We start from the raw sequence: 18,505 nt of genomic DNA, 5'->3' as shown, positions 1-18,505 counted from the left end.
CCTCAGACTTAAATGCACCATACTGCATGTAGTGGAACTCTTTTTAAGAAAATATACATTAGAAAGACATCATTGTTATTTTATGGTGTGTTTCATTATTTTCATGACTTCAAATTTCCTACCTTGATTAGCTGTACTGTTTGCACACACTCTTTTTATTATTTTGACTGTTCTGATAATCCGAAATGTTCTGATAATATTATATCACCAATATAAAATGACATGAGTGTCACCAACAATTTTTTTCATATTATTGCACTGATGAAAAACAAGGAGCGCATATACAATGTAGCATTAAGGGACACCAGTCGAGTAAAGGGAGGTCATTTATTTCACTGGAAAAGTGGTTTGTACCGATACCTCAATATGTACCTAATTTATAACAAATACAAAAAATGTTTCATTTGCATACGCTTTAGACCCAAAATATGTGTCAGAATGCACAAAATCAATTATATTTTTCAAAAGTTTCTTGTGGGAAAACCCGATAAGAAGCTCCATGGGAGGCGTGCACCAAATGCACCTTATGTAACCCTATGTTAGGCTATAATGAGACTTTGACTGTGCAACTTGGTGCGTCAACATTAAGTCCTGTAAAATCCAATCAAATTGCTGTATTTACAAACTTCTGTGATACAATAAAGGTGACTATTGCTGTCAAGGTAGTAGAGGCAGTTTGTTATAGCTTGACAACTTAAAAGATGGTAATTGCCCAGATGGATAGGAATTGTAGGTATTGAAATTGAAAAGAAACTGATTTTCCAAGATCAAATGGAATTTGATTAAGCCATGATAAACTATTTCTATCCCCTCTTTTATTTTGACAAATTTAAAAATACCATACGACTTTGACCCAAACTATGTGCTAAAATGCACTGAATCAATCCAATGTTTAGAAAATTTTCTACCACTGAGTATAATAAGCTATGTATGAAATAAATGATAAGATCACATATGGCTGACATAGTAACATCTGCTGCTGTTTAACCATATAGTATGTAATCTAAGGTTATGACTAAGTTGAAGAATGTCATGAATCTTTTTAAGGTAGGGCTGTCAAATATAAGAATATTAGGATGATAATTCAAACACAATAAGTTAGACCTAATTAGCATCAATTTAATTTATGTATGTATTAATCAAGTATATGCAAATTAGATTTGTTTTCTGTGACCTAGAAAAAGAGGATCAATGAAATGTGTAGGCTCATAGAAAAGTTTTCCATATAAACTAACTGTAATGTGTGAAATGAGTCTTGTGATTCACTGAATAATTAATGTACATTGGTTTCTTCTACTGAATTAGTTTATAGTGATTAAATATTAATTAAGGTGGTGAGATGAAATAAAGTTAATCAAATAGACTGATATAGAATAGTAGGCTAGCATTGTGATTATTTATTAATCTATCTTTCAGCTAGATAGTAGTCATTGAACTCCAGTTGTTTACCAACTTTGACTGTGAAATAAGTTGGAAAGGGGAAAATTTGGATCTTACTGTTTGGTTTGAAAATTGTGCAATGTGTTTGGATTAAGACTTCATTGTAAATATAGTTGTTTACTAAGTTGAGTAAAATGTTAAATGAACAAATTCTAATTAGAAAATCTTAAAGAATTAAACAATACTTTGATGCAGGATTGAAAAAAAAAAAAAATTTTCCAAAATGCCTCTAAATAAAGGATTAAATTGGCCACGAACTTGTGGCTTCGAGATCTATGGAGTTGGTCCTAGCTATGTGGTAGCAGTAGAACCTAACAGTGTTGCTAGTATAGCTGGGTTGATGCCTGGTGATCAACTATTAGAGTTAGAAGGTGTTGATGTCTCAAGTTTACCTAGTGAACAGATTAAGAGTTTAGCAAAAAGATCTAGAAATCAGTATCCAGCCGTAGAAGTTGTAGCTTGTTTGCAAGAAATTAACATTTTACCCAATAGATTGATAGGATATGGGTTTACTTTTCAAAATGCTCGACCTCTTGTGGTTTCTACAGTTGATTTTGGTGGACCATCGTACATGGCAGGGCTACGTTCAGGTTTGTCCTTTTAATTTGAAAAGACCCGTTATTGGTGCTCTGTAGGCTTGTAGAGTTTGATAGTGTTAAACGCTCATGGATCAAAGATAAATGCATACTGAAACTATCAATTCCTTACAACATGAAGCACCCTTTTAGATTTTTGTTTTTGGGTGGAGGCATTCCCAAGCAAAAATGGTGTAGTCTAGACCTAAAATCTAAATTAACATTAACATCATGTACAATTGTAGGTGATATTATACTAGCTATAAATGGTCAAAATACTAATAATATAGAAGATATAGAGGATACAATAACATCAAAACCTGGACAGTTAACATTGCTCACCATACCAGTGGGTCGCAGTAGTAACATGGTAGAAATAGATAAAAAGATGAATAAAACCAGTCCATTGAGACGACAGGATCATAGGGCTAAAGAACTTCATGATAAGGTAGGTAGTCTGTCGATTTAAGCATGCTGAGTTATTGCCCTTGATTTGAAACTTAAATCTTTGAATTGAATTTGAAACAAAAAAGGATCATAAGCAAAAATAGTTTTAAAGCAAGGCTTATCCCTACTCCTTTTGCTTAACTTAATTGGATCACCAATGATGATATTACAATGTCAACAAAATTTATAAAATCTATGTACCAGATACATTTATATATAATTTTTAAAAAATTTGTAGTTGATGCATTCTATCCCCTTAATCAAATAATATACTGGACATTAAAAACTCAACTAGAATACTATGCTATTGCCATTGGAGATAATTTATAAATGGACAGTCTTAAGAAGTTTAAAAAGTTATCAAATAATGTAACTATAGACCCAGAGAATCTAGAGAAATGTGTCCCTTACATAATCTGAAAGTTTTAACTAAAGAATGTCAAATCTATTTAAAGGTATACTTCTTCTGAGGATGACCCCTACATTTTTGGGTTGGTGTTGGGGAAACTATTGTACAGATTTAGCAAAATGAACGCCAAAATATCTTAAAACTGTAATAAGGCCAAAACTAGTTTAAACTGCTTACTTAATAATTAGTAAGCCTACATTCTGTTTTTTGATATACCCTCTAAAATGAAAGTTCATCAAGGAGATACCTAGAGTTAAATAGCATGTAAGTTATAAAGTTTGTGATGAAGAAAATTTTGCATACTGCCTCTTTAATCATTTTGTTTATTAGAAGTAAGATACATTTGTAATGATAAATAACAAAAAGATTAGTGAGAATAAAAGATACAATCAATATAATAAGATATATAAATATTATAATTCTAGTGTATGTAGTTGGTAACAGATGGTTATATCTATATATAACTATAAATTATTCTCTCTTATGTTATATATATATAATCAATATTGATTTATTTACAGCTTTGATAACATTTTCTAGGTTATATAGTTTTCTACAAGACTAATTTTCACACCATTTGGTGTTAGATTTTGTCACAGACAGCTGATGTAATAAGCTATTAATAATTATACTATTAGTGTCAAGTTAGAAACCAAAATTACTTATCACTGTACATAATGTTAGTATTATTGTCATAAACAGTGAATACAGTTTATGTGACCACCTTTATAAAGCAATCACTCTCAATTAACGACTGATAAGTGGCCACTTTCATTAAGTGACCATGTATTTACACTCCAATGTATCTTCTTTGTCCATTGATTCTATCAATCCCATTCAAACCAACAGAGCAAAATTATCTCTATATCTGAAAAATTAATTAAATTTTGTAAACTTTGTTAAGCTAAGATTCCATATACGTGTCTTAGACAATAGAAACACATCGGGATGTTGCATAAACTTTAACCAATAAGGTTGTTCAATTATATTGTAGGTAAAGCTAAGATTCCATATACGTGTCATGCGGATCCGTCATGCATCATCCGTCATGTGCTAAAAATCGAAATGGTTGGTTTAAGAGGCTATGATTCCATATATACAGAAGCGGTATCCGTCAAATGGCCTCCGTCATGCGTTAAAATAGAAATCGCCGGATGGAGCGATTTTTGACGCATCCGGAGATTTCCCAAATATGACATATTTTGTGGGGATTTCCTGTCTGTTTTATGCAACAAAGCATCCATCTGTCTAGAAGTCCGTGCGTCAAAAGAAAGATAACGCATACGTTTAACGCACATATGGAATCATATTTGACGCATGACGGATCCGCAAAGGCCATTTATGTCCGCATGACGCATCCGCATGACGCTTATATGGAATCTTAGCTTTAAGCTTGATGTAAGATATTAAAAACTGCCCCCTAAGCCCCCCCTTTGGCTCTGCAACTGATGTGAGAGGACCATACATTACCCTGTATAGAACTTTAGATTAATTTGTGTTCCATATGTTTGATTACAATGATTCCTAAAATAATTGCTTGTATTTGAAGATGAACTATGTTCTTGGTGATGAATATGAAAAGAAAATGGCTATAGTTGGTATATTAAAACAGTATGCTGAAGATAGAGATGTACATATTTTAGGTAGAGCTTTGAATGCTGTATTAAAAACACCCCAACATCGTCGAATACTTAAACAGATCAGGTAATATCAGTTTAATTGAATTCTGTTTGGGATTATATTCATCAGGTTTTTATCCATTGTTGTGGAAAAGTTGATAATCAATGCCAGGTAAACTCTTGAAAACTCTAATGTGGGCTAACAAGGCTTTTTTCTTGAAGTATCTGAAAAAGTAGTGTTCCTATTAGGCTGTGGAAATTAGCACTCTTAGGTCAAAATAATATAAATTAAAGCGTATGACATTAAAGTCACTTGGTAATGGCCAGTTTACTGGCTGCTCGGGTAAATTTAGCATTGATGTTTACAAAGAAATATGAAAGACTGTTTACCACAAGTTTTAGGATTCCCCCAAAATATTGAGGATAACTGTTTTTTTTTTGACTCTACACATATTATACGTCTATGAAAAAAAAAGACGTTCTCAAGTCAAATTTGTTTAAACACGTAAATGTGCGTGATTTTTACCTTTAGATGCTATATTTTAGGCCTTTTGTACCTCCTGGACATCGACCAAAGTTTGATGCAGAAATTAAATTACGCTATACGTCACCAGTAGGTAGTGATAGATTGAGTGTTGTACAGTCTCCACATCCACCTTCAGCTCATAAAACAGGACATAGAAAGTATGTACATCTCTTTATTCAAGAATTCAAATTAAAGTTCAAATTTGTGACCATATTTGGAAAGCCAACTGACAATGTACATAGTTGGCCCATAAACATAACTGATTTATATAGAGTGTTTACTATTGCCATTAAGTGGATAATCAATAAGAAGATCCAGTCTTTCTTGAAAGTAGAACATTAGTTGATGTGCTCTGAAAGACTCCATTAAGGGATTAATCAGGTTCCCTCTGATGCTACTGGTTGCTTGTACTCCCAAAAATCACAGTTGCTTGTGGCACAAAGTTTAACTGAGCACCATGTACTTTTGTTTGATTACTAATATATATATTATACAGGATTATTCAAGTCATACGTGATGATGGAAGTTTTGGATTAGTTATAAAGGGAAGTAACCCAGCCTATGTTGAATCAGTAGATGAAGGTGGACCATCAGAGAAAGCTGGTATAAGAACAGATGATTTTATCATGAAGCTGAATGGTCTAGATGTCAGGTAGGCCATTAAAGAAACTAATAACTCTATCAACTGCACATGTTCAGCAGGGCAGATCTTATGATCTTCTTTTCTGAGCCTTACATGGATACAGATCACAGTGAAAGCGTTGCAAAGGCCTGGATGGTGATGCCAACATGTTCACATGCAAAGCCTGCAACATACAGGGTTGTAATTTTCATCTCAACAAAAAAAAAATTCTTACAAATAATCTACTGTAAGCCTCTCAAACATGAATCTTTGAAGTATAGTGTTTTAAATATCATCATTTGTTCTAACAGAAAATGTAGTCATTCAAGATTATGTCAGTTATTACAAGAGAGTGGTTCAGCACCTACTATAGAAATATTAAGATGTGAAAATGGTTTGTGTGAGTATAATATCTATTTTCTTCAGTACTTTTTACCTGAAAACATCATTTTGTTAAAATACTTATTCTTCAGCTAAATTTCAACTAATCTATAAATCATTAAAAGACAACATTTTATCGGATTAACTGCTGTAGATCCTGTTCTAAAAACCACAGAAAGTAGCTATTTGTATGGCTGTATCTCGCAAGTTTTATAGAAAAAGCTGTCTGTTACTGGAGCTGAAAATTTTCTTAAAGCATTTTTGTTTCTGGAGGATGGAAGATATGCAATTTCAATTTAAAAATTCTACTGAAACCAGTATTTCATGTTGTAAAATTTGAAAAACAAAACAATTATCAATATGTGAAAGTTTTGATATTCAAAAAATTGTTGACTGAAGTGTATTTATCTGTATTGAAGCACCATCTGTTAGTTTGACGTCTGTTTCAAGTGAGTCGTCAGTATCTAGTCATGGTTCTGTAGATTGGTTGACTAATCAACATCAAACAGATACAGAGGGTAGAACATTTCAACAGAGGGTTAGTATGATTTGCGATCTAACATCCAATCATATTGAAATGCAGATCAAAATCTTTCATTTCATGTTTTTTAATATATACTACTATTGATATCCATAATCTGACAAGATTCTTTTTCAAATTGTGTTTTAACCCAAGAGGATCAAATACTGTCAGAATTTATGTTGAGCAATGTTTAACAAAGGATAATATCCAAGAATTCCTTACATAAAATCACCCAGAATGGGAGATGCAGCTTCAAGTTCAGTTTCTTGTGCAATTGTTTTACAGGCTGACTTCTTATTAACTGGAAGAGAAAAACATCAAATCAGAAAAGCTATAGAGAATTATGAAATTTCAAAGTAAGTAATATTTTTTATATAAAACTGAAATAAGATACATTATATTATGTTGTGTAATGTATTCAGGATAAAAAAAACATTGGATTTGTAAATGACTAATAAGAGTTAATGTAACTTTGTTATTAGTTAAAACATGGCCACAGCCTGTATACAAAAGAATTGAGTGTTAGATATCCAATGATGTCAACATTTAAGCAAGGTAAAGAAACTGATCCCTGCTCAGAATTCAACTAGACAATATTCGATAGATAAGAGCTAAATGTTGCTTCTATACAAAGTTAAGGAACTCACTAAAATGGATTAAATTTTCAATAGAAGAAAAGAAAGAAAAGTGTTCTTTTGGTTCACACGAACTTAAAGTTCTATCTGAATTTTGGCCTTTGTTGTCAAAATTACTGTATTGATCCCGTATTTTTGAATAATTAGATTGTTTCTATTGTATGTTACAGTAATGTGGTAGATCTACATAGTTCACTAGCTGAAATATTAGACAGTCCATCTAAAAAGACATTATGGATGTTTATTATAGCTAGGTTACCAATTGAACATCAAGAATATTGTTTACATCGTATCAGTTTACCACAAGATATATTGTTAGGTGAGTTACATTCAGATGAAATAGTAAATTGTTAATAGTAAAGTGTAAATTGTAAATAGTAAAGTGTAAAGTGTAAATAGTAAATTTTAATGGTAAATTGTAAATAGAAAATAGTAAATTGTTAATAGTAAATTGTAAAGTATGAATAGTAAATTGTAAATAGTAAATTGTTAATAGTAAATTGTAAATAGTAAATTGTTAATAGCAAATTGTAAATAGTAAAGTGTAAATAGTAAATTGTTAATAGTAAAGTGTAAATAGTAAATTTTAATGGTAAATTGTTAATAGTAAATTATTAATAGTAAAGTGTAAATAGTAAATTGAAAATAGTAAATTGTTAATAGTAAATTGTAAAGTATAAATAGTAAATTGTAAATAGTAAATTGTTAATAGTAAATTGTTAATAGTAAATTGTTAATTGTAAATAGTAAATTGTAAATACTAAATTGTAAATTGTAAGCCGAAACATTACATGTTTTACATAATGTATGTAAACATGTATTTGCATGGAAGAATGTCGATAATCTTTGGGTTTGTAAATATCCAGTACTTTGTCAAAATAAGCTCCCTCTACTGACTTATAGACATTTAGACAATAAAGTCTAAATCCTGTGAGGATTGGTAAAAGGTTGTAAAAAAACCAAAATGTAACATATAACATATATTTCAGAGTGTGTAAACGTTGAAAAATATCAACAAGAGCAGCCTTTGACTAGTCCAAGAATAACTTATAATAGTAAGCAGTTGCAAATTTTTTATAGTTTCTTTTTTCGCCATCAACAAAAGCTCTTCATAATATTCCAGTGACCTCGGTTGTAAATGAGTAAGTGAGGTTTGTCAAAGACCACCTGGTATAAAGGTCCTGTTATAGTGATATAATCCTCTAGATACTTTACGTTTCATCTTTTCTCTCTATCTATTTAGATGATTATAATGAACAATCATATATACCTGATAATTTACCTACTACTTTCCGTCAACAGTTAGAATTCTTATTAACACCAACAGAACGTCAACAACTTAAAGAAATCTTACAGAGATATGATGAAAATAAGTAAGATATTCCTTCTTACTCCTCTTTGAATCAATCGCTGTACTTATTGAGGTCAAGATTCTCCCCTATGGACAAGAAATTTAATTTAAGTTATATAGAAACTATCTCAACCTTCTTTGCTGCTTTATTATCAATATGTTAGTCTTCTTCTGGTCTACGACTCTTTGTAATCAAACCAATGGAAGTCTTGGCTATTTCCAGCTTTGTATGTGTATCTAGGAAAGATCTATATGTATGATGGCACATTATATGTATATCTGTGATGTTACTATATGTATCTATGATGGCACTATATGTATCTATGATGTTACTATATGTATCTATGAAGGCAATATATATGTATTTATGATATATTGTAGAGATATTAATGATATGTTAGAAGATATTGAAGTGATTCTAGATACACCATCTAAAAGAAGTTTATGGAAGTATATACTACCCCTAATACATACAGATCATCAAATAGTAGTTAGACAACGTCTCTTACAACTACAGAAATATTCTAGTGAGTCGAGAACTTTTCACTGATGGGTCATGGCAATAAGATGACTTCTTTACAAAGTTATTCACGGTTCATTTTTTCCATGTGCCATTATCAAATAATCTATCAAACTTAAAGAAGTTTTTTTTATGAGATTTGCTTAGTCTTAAATTTTGTAATTCTTTGAAAAATCAAAGGTTAGTACATATTATGATTGAAGATTACTATATTATTATGAAAATAATTAAGATAACAAAATTTACCCTTCTTTACAAAATGGCAGTATTGGTTAGGATTTCCATAGAACAAGTCATTAAATCATTAAATGCACACTTGGCATTTGGGAAAGTCCATATAACTTAAAGTGGTACATTGATCATTATTTTTCATTTAACTTTCCATTTACCTAGTGTCCCGATCTGTTTCACCACTACCTAGTGATTCTTATATAGGATCTGAAGATGAACCTCAACTTATCCATGGCTTTACATTTGGTAACAGGGTTTTTATTTCATATTTATGTTGTCTTATGATATATTTTCTTTATTCACCTAATAAAAAGTCTTCAATATTCTTCAAGCATGTCACTACTTCACAAGTATTGGTGTTGGTATATTTCCTGGAGTTCACCACCATTTTATTTGAAGACATGGCTTTCGTTTAATTTTCAAATCTGCATTTGTTATAGGTACATTGTTTTCTTTCATTTTTCTAAAAAAACTGATTTGGGAACCATTGATGGTTTTTTCAAGCTGGATTGTTTGATAAAGCACTAGTATGAATATTTTCACAGAAATTACATCGGAGAACATAACTTGGATCTGCATTGGATCTCCCAACATATTTGACATTTTTGTAAAATGGTGTAATAAATCTAGATATAGATGTAAGGTCAAGTTTGTTGATTAATTAGTTAATTACTCAAGCATAAAGTAGCCAGTTTCTAATCAGGAAAGTGATCTCTGTGAAGATTTCTATACAAATGAATATATTATAATTACAATAATTACCAATATATGATTATTTTTGATGATGTTCTTTGAGTATGTTCTGAACATCAAGAGGAACATTAGCAATAATATATAAGTAAATTGGAGATTCATTAGATAAAGTTTGGTCTTGATGTAATTTTTTTTTCTTTACATAGGAAATACTAAAACTATAAAAGAACGCAATGAAATGGTAAGAATGTTGTCATTAACTTCATTTTAGCCCTTAAAATGCTCAAAATTCATCTTAGTTCATCTGCAATCTGTTCAGATATTTGGGCCTCGCTTCAGAGCTTCACTTTTTACCACACCCTTAAACATTTTCTAGATACTCCCTGGGGTATACTACAATAATAGCAAATGATAATTGAAGTCTAAAAATTCCATTTTACTTCACTTGAATGGTACATGTTTGAATTGGTTAAAAACAAATATATTTGTCTTCTAGATGTCAGGATCATCATCAGAAGATGAGAAAGGAAGTAGTACCCCATCAGAATCATCACCACATGAAAGGTTAAAGGTTCGAAATCATAATAGATCAGATCTAAGATCAGCTGATAAAGCATTAGTGAAAGAATTAGAGGAAACCAGGAAAGCTATTCAAGAAGCTAAAGATGCTATTGTTGGTAAAGGTCAAGGTCATCATGGTGGTAAGCTACAGTCCAGAGATCCTTCAAAATTTCTATTTTATGTTATTCGTTGTTTGAAATATCTGCATATTTATAGTTTCCTGAAAGTTTTTGCTGAATAGAAGGAGCAAGACACATCAGATTTTAATTTTAAAAGCCCTTATCAGTCAGAGAAGTAAATATTTGTACCATGTAATGAGAGACATATGATTTCGACAAATTCAATCACTTATGGTTGATGATTGTTTGTTTACTAAGAGTAATCTATCTGTATTATTAGATGATATTGAACATGAAGATGGAGATTCTAAACGTTATGTAACTATTATACCAGTTGGTTATCCTGGACTAGAGGGAAGACCATTTCATAAAAAAGAAATGGATTCACCAGAGTTAAACAGAGTAAGAAAACTCACACCACAGAAAGTCAGTCCTGCAAGTAGTCATTATAAAAAGCGAGATACTATTGTGTATAATGAAGTGGAACATGAAACTAAAAAGTTCAATGTCCGACCAGGTGATTCCTTCAATCAGTCGGCAATAACAGCTTTAGAAGAATTAGATGCTGTCATGGCAGCAGAAACATCAGACCAAGATTCAGAGAAAAACAGAATTATCTCTAAAGGAATTGTTCAACAAAGAGTACAGACTTCTTTGACACCTGCCCCACCCCCTCCTCCCCCTGGTAAGTTATAGTATTAAACTTTTAGAGATAGACTTAGACTAGATAGTTACCATTTTAATCATATTATTCTCTTAAACAGTATGTTCTATGTTGAAAGTAATTCATCATCAGCTTATTTATTTTACAATAATTGCTTTTGAATGTTTGCAAATTTCATGAATTTTTGAAACTATAGATTTTGATATTGGTTGATTTAAGAATCACACTGAATTTGGGATTCCAAATTTGACTGTACAAAATTTAACATATCTGGAGTTCTGGAATGAGGTTTAAATTCTTGATTTTTGGGCAACAAATGATTTTAAATTGTTTTTCTTCTTCAAATTTTCAGTCCCACCACCACCATCCTTTCAATCTTATAATAATAAACAGATGAATGTCAAGAGAATTAATTGGGAAAAACTCAATCCATCTAAGGTCAATAATACAGTTTGGCAACAAGTAAGTCGATTAATCAACAATAAGTTTTGAAAAGGATAGGCTTTTGAAATTTGTCAGCTAATAGAGATGGACTAAAGCACTTTCCAGCCTTCATAATATAAGAAAAACATTTAGACAGTTGTTTCCAGGGTGTTATTAACATTACTTTATAGAGGTGTAAGAAGGGGTGTGAGAAATCCTATAATGGTGTGTATTAAATCAGTCAGTTTTAAAGTACAATTTTATCATCAATAACTCAAGATAACAGAATATGTAGATTTTTGTATCATTAAAAAAACTTAAAATCTTCATCACCAACCCTTTAACATCACAAAGTAAAGATACATGTATATTTATAATTCTAGATAGATGATAGTGAATTAGAAGATATTGTCAAATATTTAGAATTGGACCAACATTTTAGTACCAAAACTACTAAACCAGGTAAATTTACTTTACTTTGTATTTTTCATCATTAAGTTGGTATTTCAAATAGTTATCATTATTATTATTATTATTATTATTGAATTATTATTATTATTCAATTCTTATTATTATTATTCAATTCTTATTATTATTATTCAATTTTATCATTAGTAGTATTCAATTATTATTATTATTCAATAGTTATTATTATTCATTTGTTATTATTATTATTCAATTTTATCATTAGTAATATTCAATTACTATTTTTATTCAAAAGTTATTATTATTCAATTCTTATTATAAGTATTCAATTGTTATTATTATTGTTATTATTATTCAATTTTATCATGTGTAATATTCAATTGTTATTATTAGTATTCAATTGTTATTATTATTGTTATTATTATTCAATTTTATCATTTGTAATATTCAATTGTTATTATTTTTATTCAGTTGTGTTGTTATTATTATTCAATTATTAGTAGTACTATTAATTGTTAATATTAAATTGTTATTATTATTCAATTTAAGCTGTTATTGATAAGAAACAAGAGGTATTTATTTTGAATCCGAAGAAAGCGTATAATATTTGTGAGTAATTGTTTTATTTTCATTTTTAAAGATATTGTATTTTCTAAAAACGCTTTACCTAGGTCCAACAGAATTCTTGTAAATCAAATAATATCATTGGCAATACTTTGGGGGAATGATGGTTGCAAGTTGTTATCTGCCCTCATTAATCTTCACTATCAAGCAGTTTTTGAGGTTTTTCTGATATCTTTAGATAACCACTGAAGTATCTGTAAGAAAAGGTTTTTTTTAATGTGTAGGCCTACTTTCCCTTTTTTTAATGAAAATATGACCGACAGTTCTGATGTATAAAATTGGAACTTACATTGATGTGATTTAAATTATTACAGCTATATTATTGGGACATTTGAAGATGTCTATAAGTGATATTAAACATGCTATATATTCAATGGATGAAGATATATTAACTCCTGAACTATTAAAACAACTACTGAATTATTCTCCCAGTAAACATGAGGTAAATAAACAACATTGTTAATGAAAGAATTTTGTTTCAAAAATATCAAAAGCTGTATAATATGTATGAATATGGTTTTGTAAGAAAAATTGGCCATAAAACATCAGGAATGTAACTAGGTCTTTATTCAATGAGGCAAAAAACTTGTTTGAAGTCAGTTAATTTATTCATGGCAACACTTTTGTTAGTCGTCAATGTTAAACCACTTTTACTGTAGAAATCAAATAAGCAATATAGCAAATATTCTAGAATTTAAATTTGAATTCGACATGAGACATTTCCCTCACCCCATGATGTAGTGACTTTCCTGAACATAAATGATGTAAATCAAAACTTTTTTAGTAATTCTATTCTATTTTCAGCAAGAACTATATGATAGTTTTACTGGTGATGTAGATAGTTTTAGTAATGCTGATAGATTTGCTTATGAGGTACTAAAACTGCTATATAGATTATATTCTATTTTCATTTCTTTAAAGAGATTGTTAAGAGTTTTTCCCAACTTTTTATATGCATCTGGGACACAGAATACACGCTTCAATCAGATGTCTGTGGTTCATGCAATTCCACTAAAAATAAGCATTTTATGACAGCTACCTAAGGGCCTTGTGATAGCTTAATTTAGTGAAATTGCAAGAACAACAGACATCTGACTGAAAATGGGAATGGTTAAAAGCAATGTTATCAATGTCCCCGATACACATACAAAATCATATGAGAAAACTGTTTTACATTCCCTTCAAATGTTACTGATAGTGTTACAGACTCTAATTTTAAGGTAAATAAAATGATGTGATGGATACATTTATGGAAACACATTAATTTTACAGCACTAAGTTTATATCTTACATTTACTTTAAAATCATCAATCTTTTTATCATCTTTTAGACCAGTCAAATACCAAATTATGAGCAAAGATTAAAAGCAATGTTATTCAAAGCAAGTTTTAAAGAGAAAATTACAGAAATGAAGGAGGTAAGTACAATTTGATTTTCAAATTTTAATTCATGTAGATTTCTGAGAGAAGCTAAATTAAAAATAAAAGTGACCAAGTCCACTATGTGAGATTATTTTGTGGTTTCTTTTCAGCATTTACGTTGTATAAAAGCTGCATCGCGAGAGCTGAGACATAGTAAAAAGTTAGCTAAAATATTAGAGGTAATGTAGTCTAGGTTTCTTAGTTTGATGATATTATATTTCATGTTTAGTATGTATGATGAAAATTTTAGACATTGCATAGACTTATGATATTTTTGGAAGTAAAAGTTTGATTGGTAAAATAGGATATCAAATTGTGCTACTATTTTTGTATATGAAATCCTTCTATAAATTTTGTGACAGAATTATGAGCTGGTCATTATTTGTATTTATTTGAAGTTAACTCATGTATCTATTTGTAGTTAATTCTTGCCATGGGAAATCATATGAATAAAGGAAATGAAAGAGTAGGTGATGCCACTGGCTTCCGTATAACCTTTTTATCACAGGTAATTTAATTGAGTTAGATTTATTTTCATTTTGTCAAAGATTTTATTACCATTAACTCTACTATGTGTAAATATATAGAACTATATATATATATACTTAAATTATAAAAAGGTAAAATCTGAAAAGTTTCAACATCATTCATATCTTTAACCTCAGACAGTTATAATCAATCTACAGTTATATAAATCTACAGTTATAATCAATTTACAGTTATATAAATCTACAATCATATTTTATTATTGTAAAATTCAAATAAATCTATGAGCTTTGATAAATCTACAAGTATTAATAAATCTACAAGTTTTGATAAATCTACAAGTTTTGATAAATCTACAAGTATTAATAAATCTACAAGTTTTAATAAATCTACAAGTATTAATATATATACAAGTTTTAATAAATCTACAAGTTTTAATAAATCTACAAGATAAAATAAATCTACAAGATAAAATAAATCTACAAGTCTTCATACATCTACAACTCTTAATATATCTACAAGTTTTAATAAATCTATAAGTATTAAGAAATCTATAAGTTTTAATAATTCTATAAGTTTAAATAAATCTATAAGTTTTAATAAATCTACAAATTTTAATTAATCTTTAGTTAATATTTCAAGAAACATGTGACAACGTTTCTACATTTAATAACTTGTATATTTGTAGATTGATATAACTAAGACAAGTGATAATAAGTCAACATTTCTACATTTAATAACTTGTATATTTGTAGATTGATATAACTAAGACAAGTGATAACAAGTCAACGTTTCTACATTTAATAACTTGTTTATTTGTAGATTGATATAACTAAGACAAGTGATAACTAGTCAACATTTTTACATTTAATACTTGTATATTTGTAGATTGATATAACTAAGACAACTGATAACAGGTCAACATTTCTACATTTAATAACTTGTTTATTTGTAGATTGATATAATTAAGACAAGTGACAACAAGTCAACATTTCTATATTTAATAACTTGTTTATTTGTAGATTGATATAACTAAGACAAGTGATAATAAGTCAACATTTCTACATTTAATAACTTGTTTGTTTGTAGATTGATATAACTAAGACAAGTGATAATAAGTCAACATTTCTACATTTAATAACTTGTTTATTTGTAGATTGATATAACTAAGACAAGTGATAACAAGTAAACATTTCTACATTTAATAACTTGTTTATTTGTGGATTGATATAACTAAGACAAGTGATAATAAGTCAACATTTCTACATTTAATAACTTGTATATTTGTAGATTGATATAACTAAGACAAGTGATAATAAGTCAACATTTCTACATTTAATAACTTGTTTATTTTTAGATTGATATAACTGAGACAAGTGATAACAAGTCAACATTTCTACATTTAATAACTTGTATATTTGTAGATTGATGTAACTAAGACAAGTGATAACTAGTCAACATTTCTACATTTAATAACTTGTTTATTTGTGGATTGATATAACTAAGACAAGTGATAACAAGTCGACATTTCTACATTTAATAACTTGTTTATTTGTAGATTGATATAACTAAGACAAGTGATAACAAGTCAACATTTCTACATTTAATAACTTGTATATTTGTGGATTGATATAACTAAGACAAGTGATAACAAGTCAACATTTCTACATTTAATAACTTGTTTATTTGTGGATTGATATAACTAAGACAAGTGATAACAAGTCGACATTTCTACATTTAATAACTTGTTTATTTGTAGATTGATATAACTAAGACAAGTGATAACAAGTCAACATTTCTACATGTACTAACAGAAGCTGTCAGTAAAAGGTTTCCAGATGTATTAAGTATTGGGGATGATCTAACACATGTTTCTGAAGCCGCTAAGGGTAAGTTCAAATACAATTCCTTTGGACCTTATTATTTGCTATAAGTTGTTACTTAACTCTATTGACATTGTAATAGAGCAGACTGAGGGGTTGGACACAGTCCAGGGGCCCAGAGAGGTCAGGGGCCCCACAACAACGATTAACAAATTTGAACAAATATTTTTTTTTTATGTGAAAATTTAGTAGAGCCTTAAAGAGACTAGAAATGCTTACTCACAATTGGTTGGGCATAAGGGTTTGGGAGTTGGGGTGGGAGGGCACAGAGCTGATTATGTACACTCTTTTTTTCAGTGTCAAATGTACTTCTGAATCAAGAATTAAATGAATTGAGGAAAGTGCTTCAGGTAATTATTTATGATCATCAATCTTACAATTATATAAAGAAGACAATTGGATACTTCTAGAATATGTATTGCTTCCAATGTTTCAATGTGGTTCTCACACCGTCATCAGGATTATAATGAGTTATTTGATAATAATATCAATCAAATGTTCTTACTCAATGTATCAAAATGAATATGATACAGATCTGATTTCACATGTATGATTATGTATGATTGATAAAAGTGTACCTGTGTCTAGGATTTGGAAAGCAAGTGAAGTTATAATGTACATTATGTTACTGAGAAGGTAAGAAATAACATACATGTTTTATCTATTTATTGCAGGATATATCTGATACTTTAGAGAAATTCAATGGACATAAAACAACAATTGGTACCACAGATAGATTTCAAGAAGTAATGGGTGTATCCTTCAAACAAATTTATTAATTTGTCTTATATTATGTCCACTGATTCAGTGGTTTACTTATTTCAAGACAAGAATGGATTATTTTCTAAATACCTGATCCATCATCCTGCTCAATATCTATTAATTCTCTCATCTCAATACCTCATCCTGTTTACGCACTCATCTCAATGTCTATTCACTCTCTAATTTCAATTGCTGCTCATTCATCTCCTACTCCCTTATTGTAATTCTTATTCACTCACATCAATGCATGCTCACTCACTGATCTCAACTCCCGTTTACTCATTAATCTCATGTATCTCAATTCCTGTTCCCATTCATCTCCATTCGTGTTCTCATTAATCTCTATTCATGTGTTGTCAATCATCGTATTTCATGCTCATCCACTCATTTCAATATTTGTTTACTCACTCATCTCAAAACTTGTCAACTTACTGATTTATGTCTATTCAAAATTTCTTTAATAATTAAATAGCATTTTATAGCAGAGGCTTCTGATGAATTACAATCATTATTTCGGTTACAACATGGTACAATGGAAGAATTTTCAGAATTGGTCCAGTATTTTGGTGAAGATCCTAAGAAAATGGATACTGGTGATTTATTTGGTATATTTGCAGACTTTGTATCTAAGTTTGAGGTATGAATAGAAAGTAGAGGTGTTCTAATGACTTGGAAAAATACCAGTTTGTCTCAAATGTCCATAAAGTCTAGCTAAATTAGAAGAACATTACCAGCAGAATTCCAATGAGTGACCAATCAAGAAAGGTCAACAAGTCGTTTTTTGTTTATCCGGACATCTTTAACGAAAGTACCCTCTAATAATGATGCATAATCTCTACTTATATTTGGTGTATATTTTGTTTTTTTCAGAAAGCCCACAGAGAAAATTCAATATATAAGAGACATTGATATTTTAAGGTCAGCGACGATATTTCTTTGTTTCATCATAAAACCATATCCTGCAAACTTATGAACAAATTGATAGTCATTTTAATATATAGTTCCTTTCTTTATTCTCTATATGACATATTCTTTTTATAATCATTATTGTTATTATTATGTTGTTTTCATTTTTATTCAAAATAATGCATTCACACATGATTGACAACTTTATTATCCCTGACCGAAATATGACCGAAACCGAGAAAGGATATCCAACGTACC

General features: G+C 29.6%; 1 protein-coding gene across 1 annotated transcript; it reads left to right on the top strand.

Moving 5' to 3' along the window:
• Positions 1-1,663: 1,663 nt before the first annotated feature.
• LOTGIDRAFT_155476 (hypothetical protein) lies at positions 1,664-18,250 on the top strand (the record flags this gene model as incomplete). Its single annotated transcript, XM_009067029.1, has 29 exons — positions 1,664-2,030; positions 2,261-2,463; positions 4,421-4,575; positions 4,621-4,662; positions 5,037-5,174; positions 5,513-5,668; positions 5,950-6,038; positions 6,439-6,557; positions 6,828-6,898; positions 7,348-7,496; positions 8,167-8,232; positions 8,421-8,550; positions 8,910-9,055; positions 10,179-10,213; positions 10,469-10,673; positions 10,933-11,337; positions 11,669-11,778; positions 12,123-12,201; positions 12,715-12,774; positions 13,104-13,231; positions 13,594-13,662; positions 14,120-14,206; positions 14,321-14,389; positions 14,632-14,718; positions 16,456-16,585; positions 16,877-16,929; positions 17,254-17,325; positions 17,814-17,978; positions 18,212-18,250. 29 exons carry the CDS (start codon positions 1,664-1,666, stop codon positions 18,248-18,250), a joined length of 3,624 nt encoding a protein of 1,207 aa, XP_009065277.1.
• Between the last annotated feature and the right edge of the window lie 255 nt (positions 18,251-18,505).

Source organism: Lottia gigantea (genome assembly GCF_000327385.1).
Source record: "Lottia gigantea unplaced genomic scaffold LOTGIsca_8, whole genome shotgun sequence".
Taxonomy (NCBI): domain Eukaryota; kingdom Metazoa; phylum Mollusca; class Gastropoda; family Lottiidae; genus Lottia; species Lottia gigantea.
The sequence above is the reverse complement of the archived record's forward strand: the minus strand, read 5'-3'. Positions and strand labels throughout refer to the sequence as shown.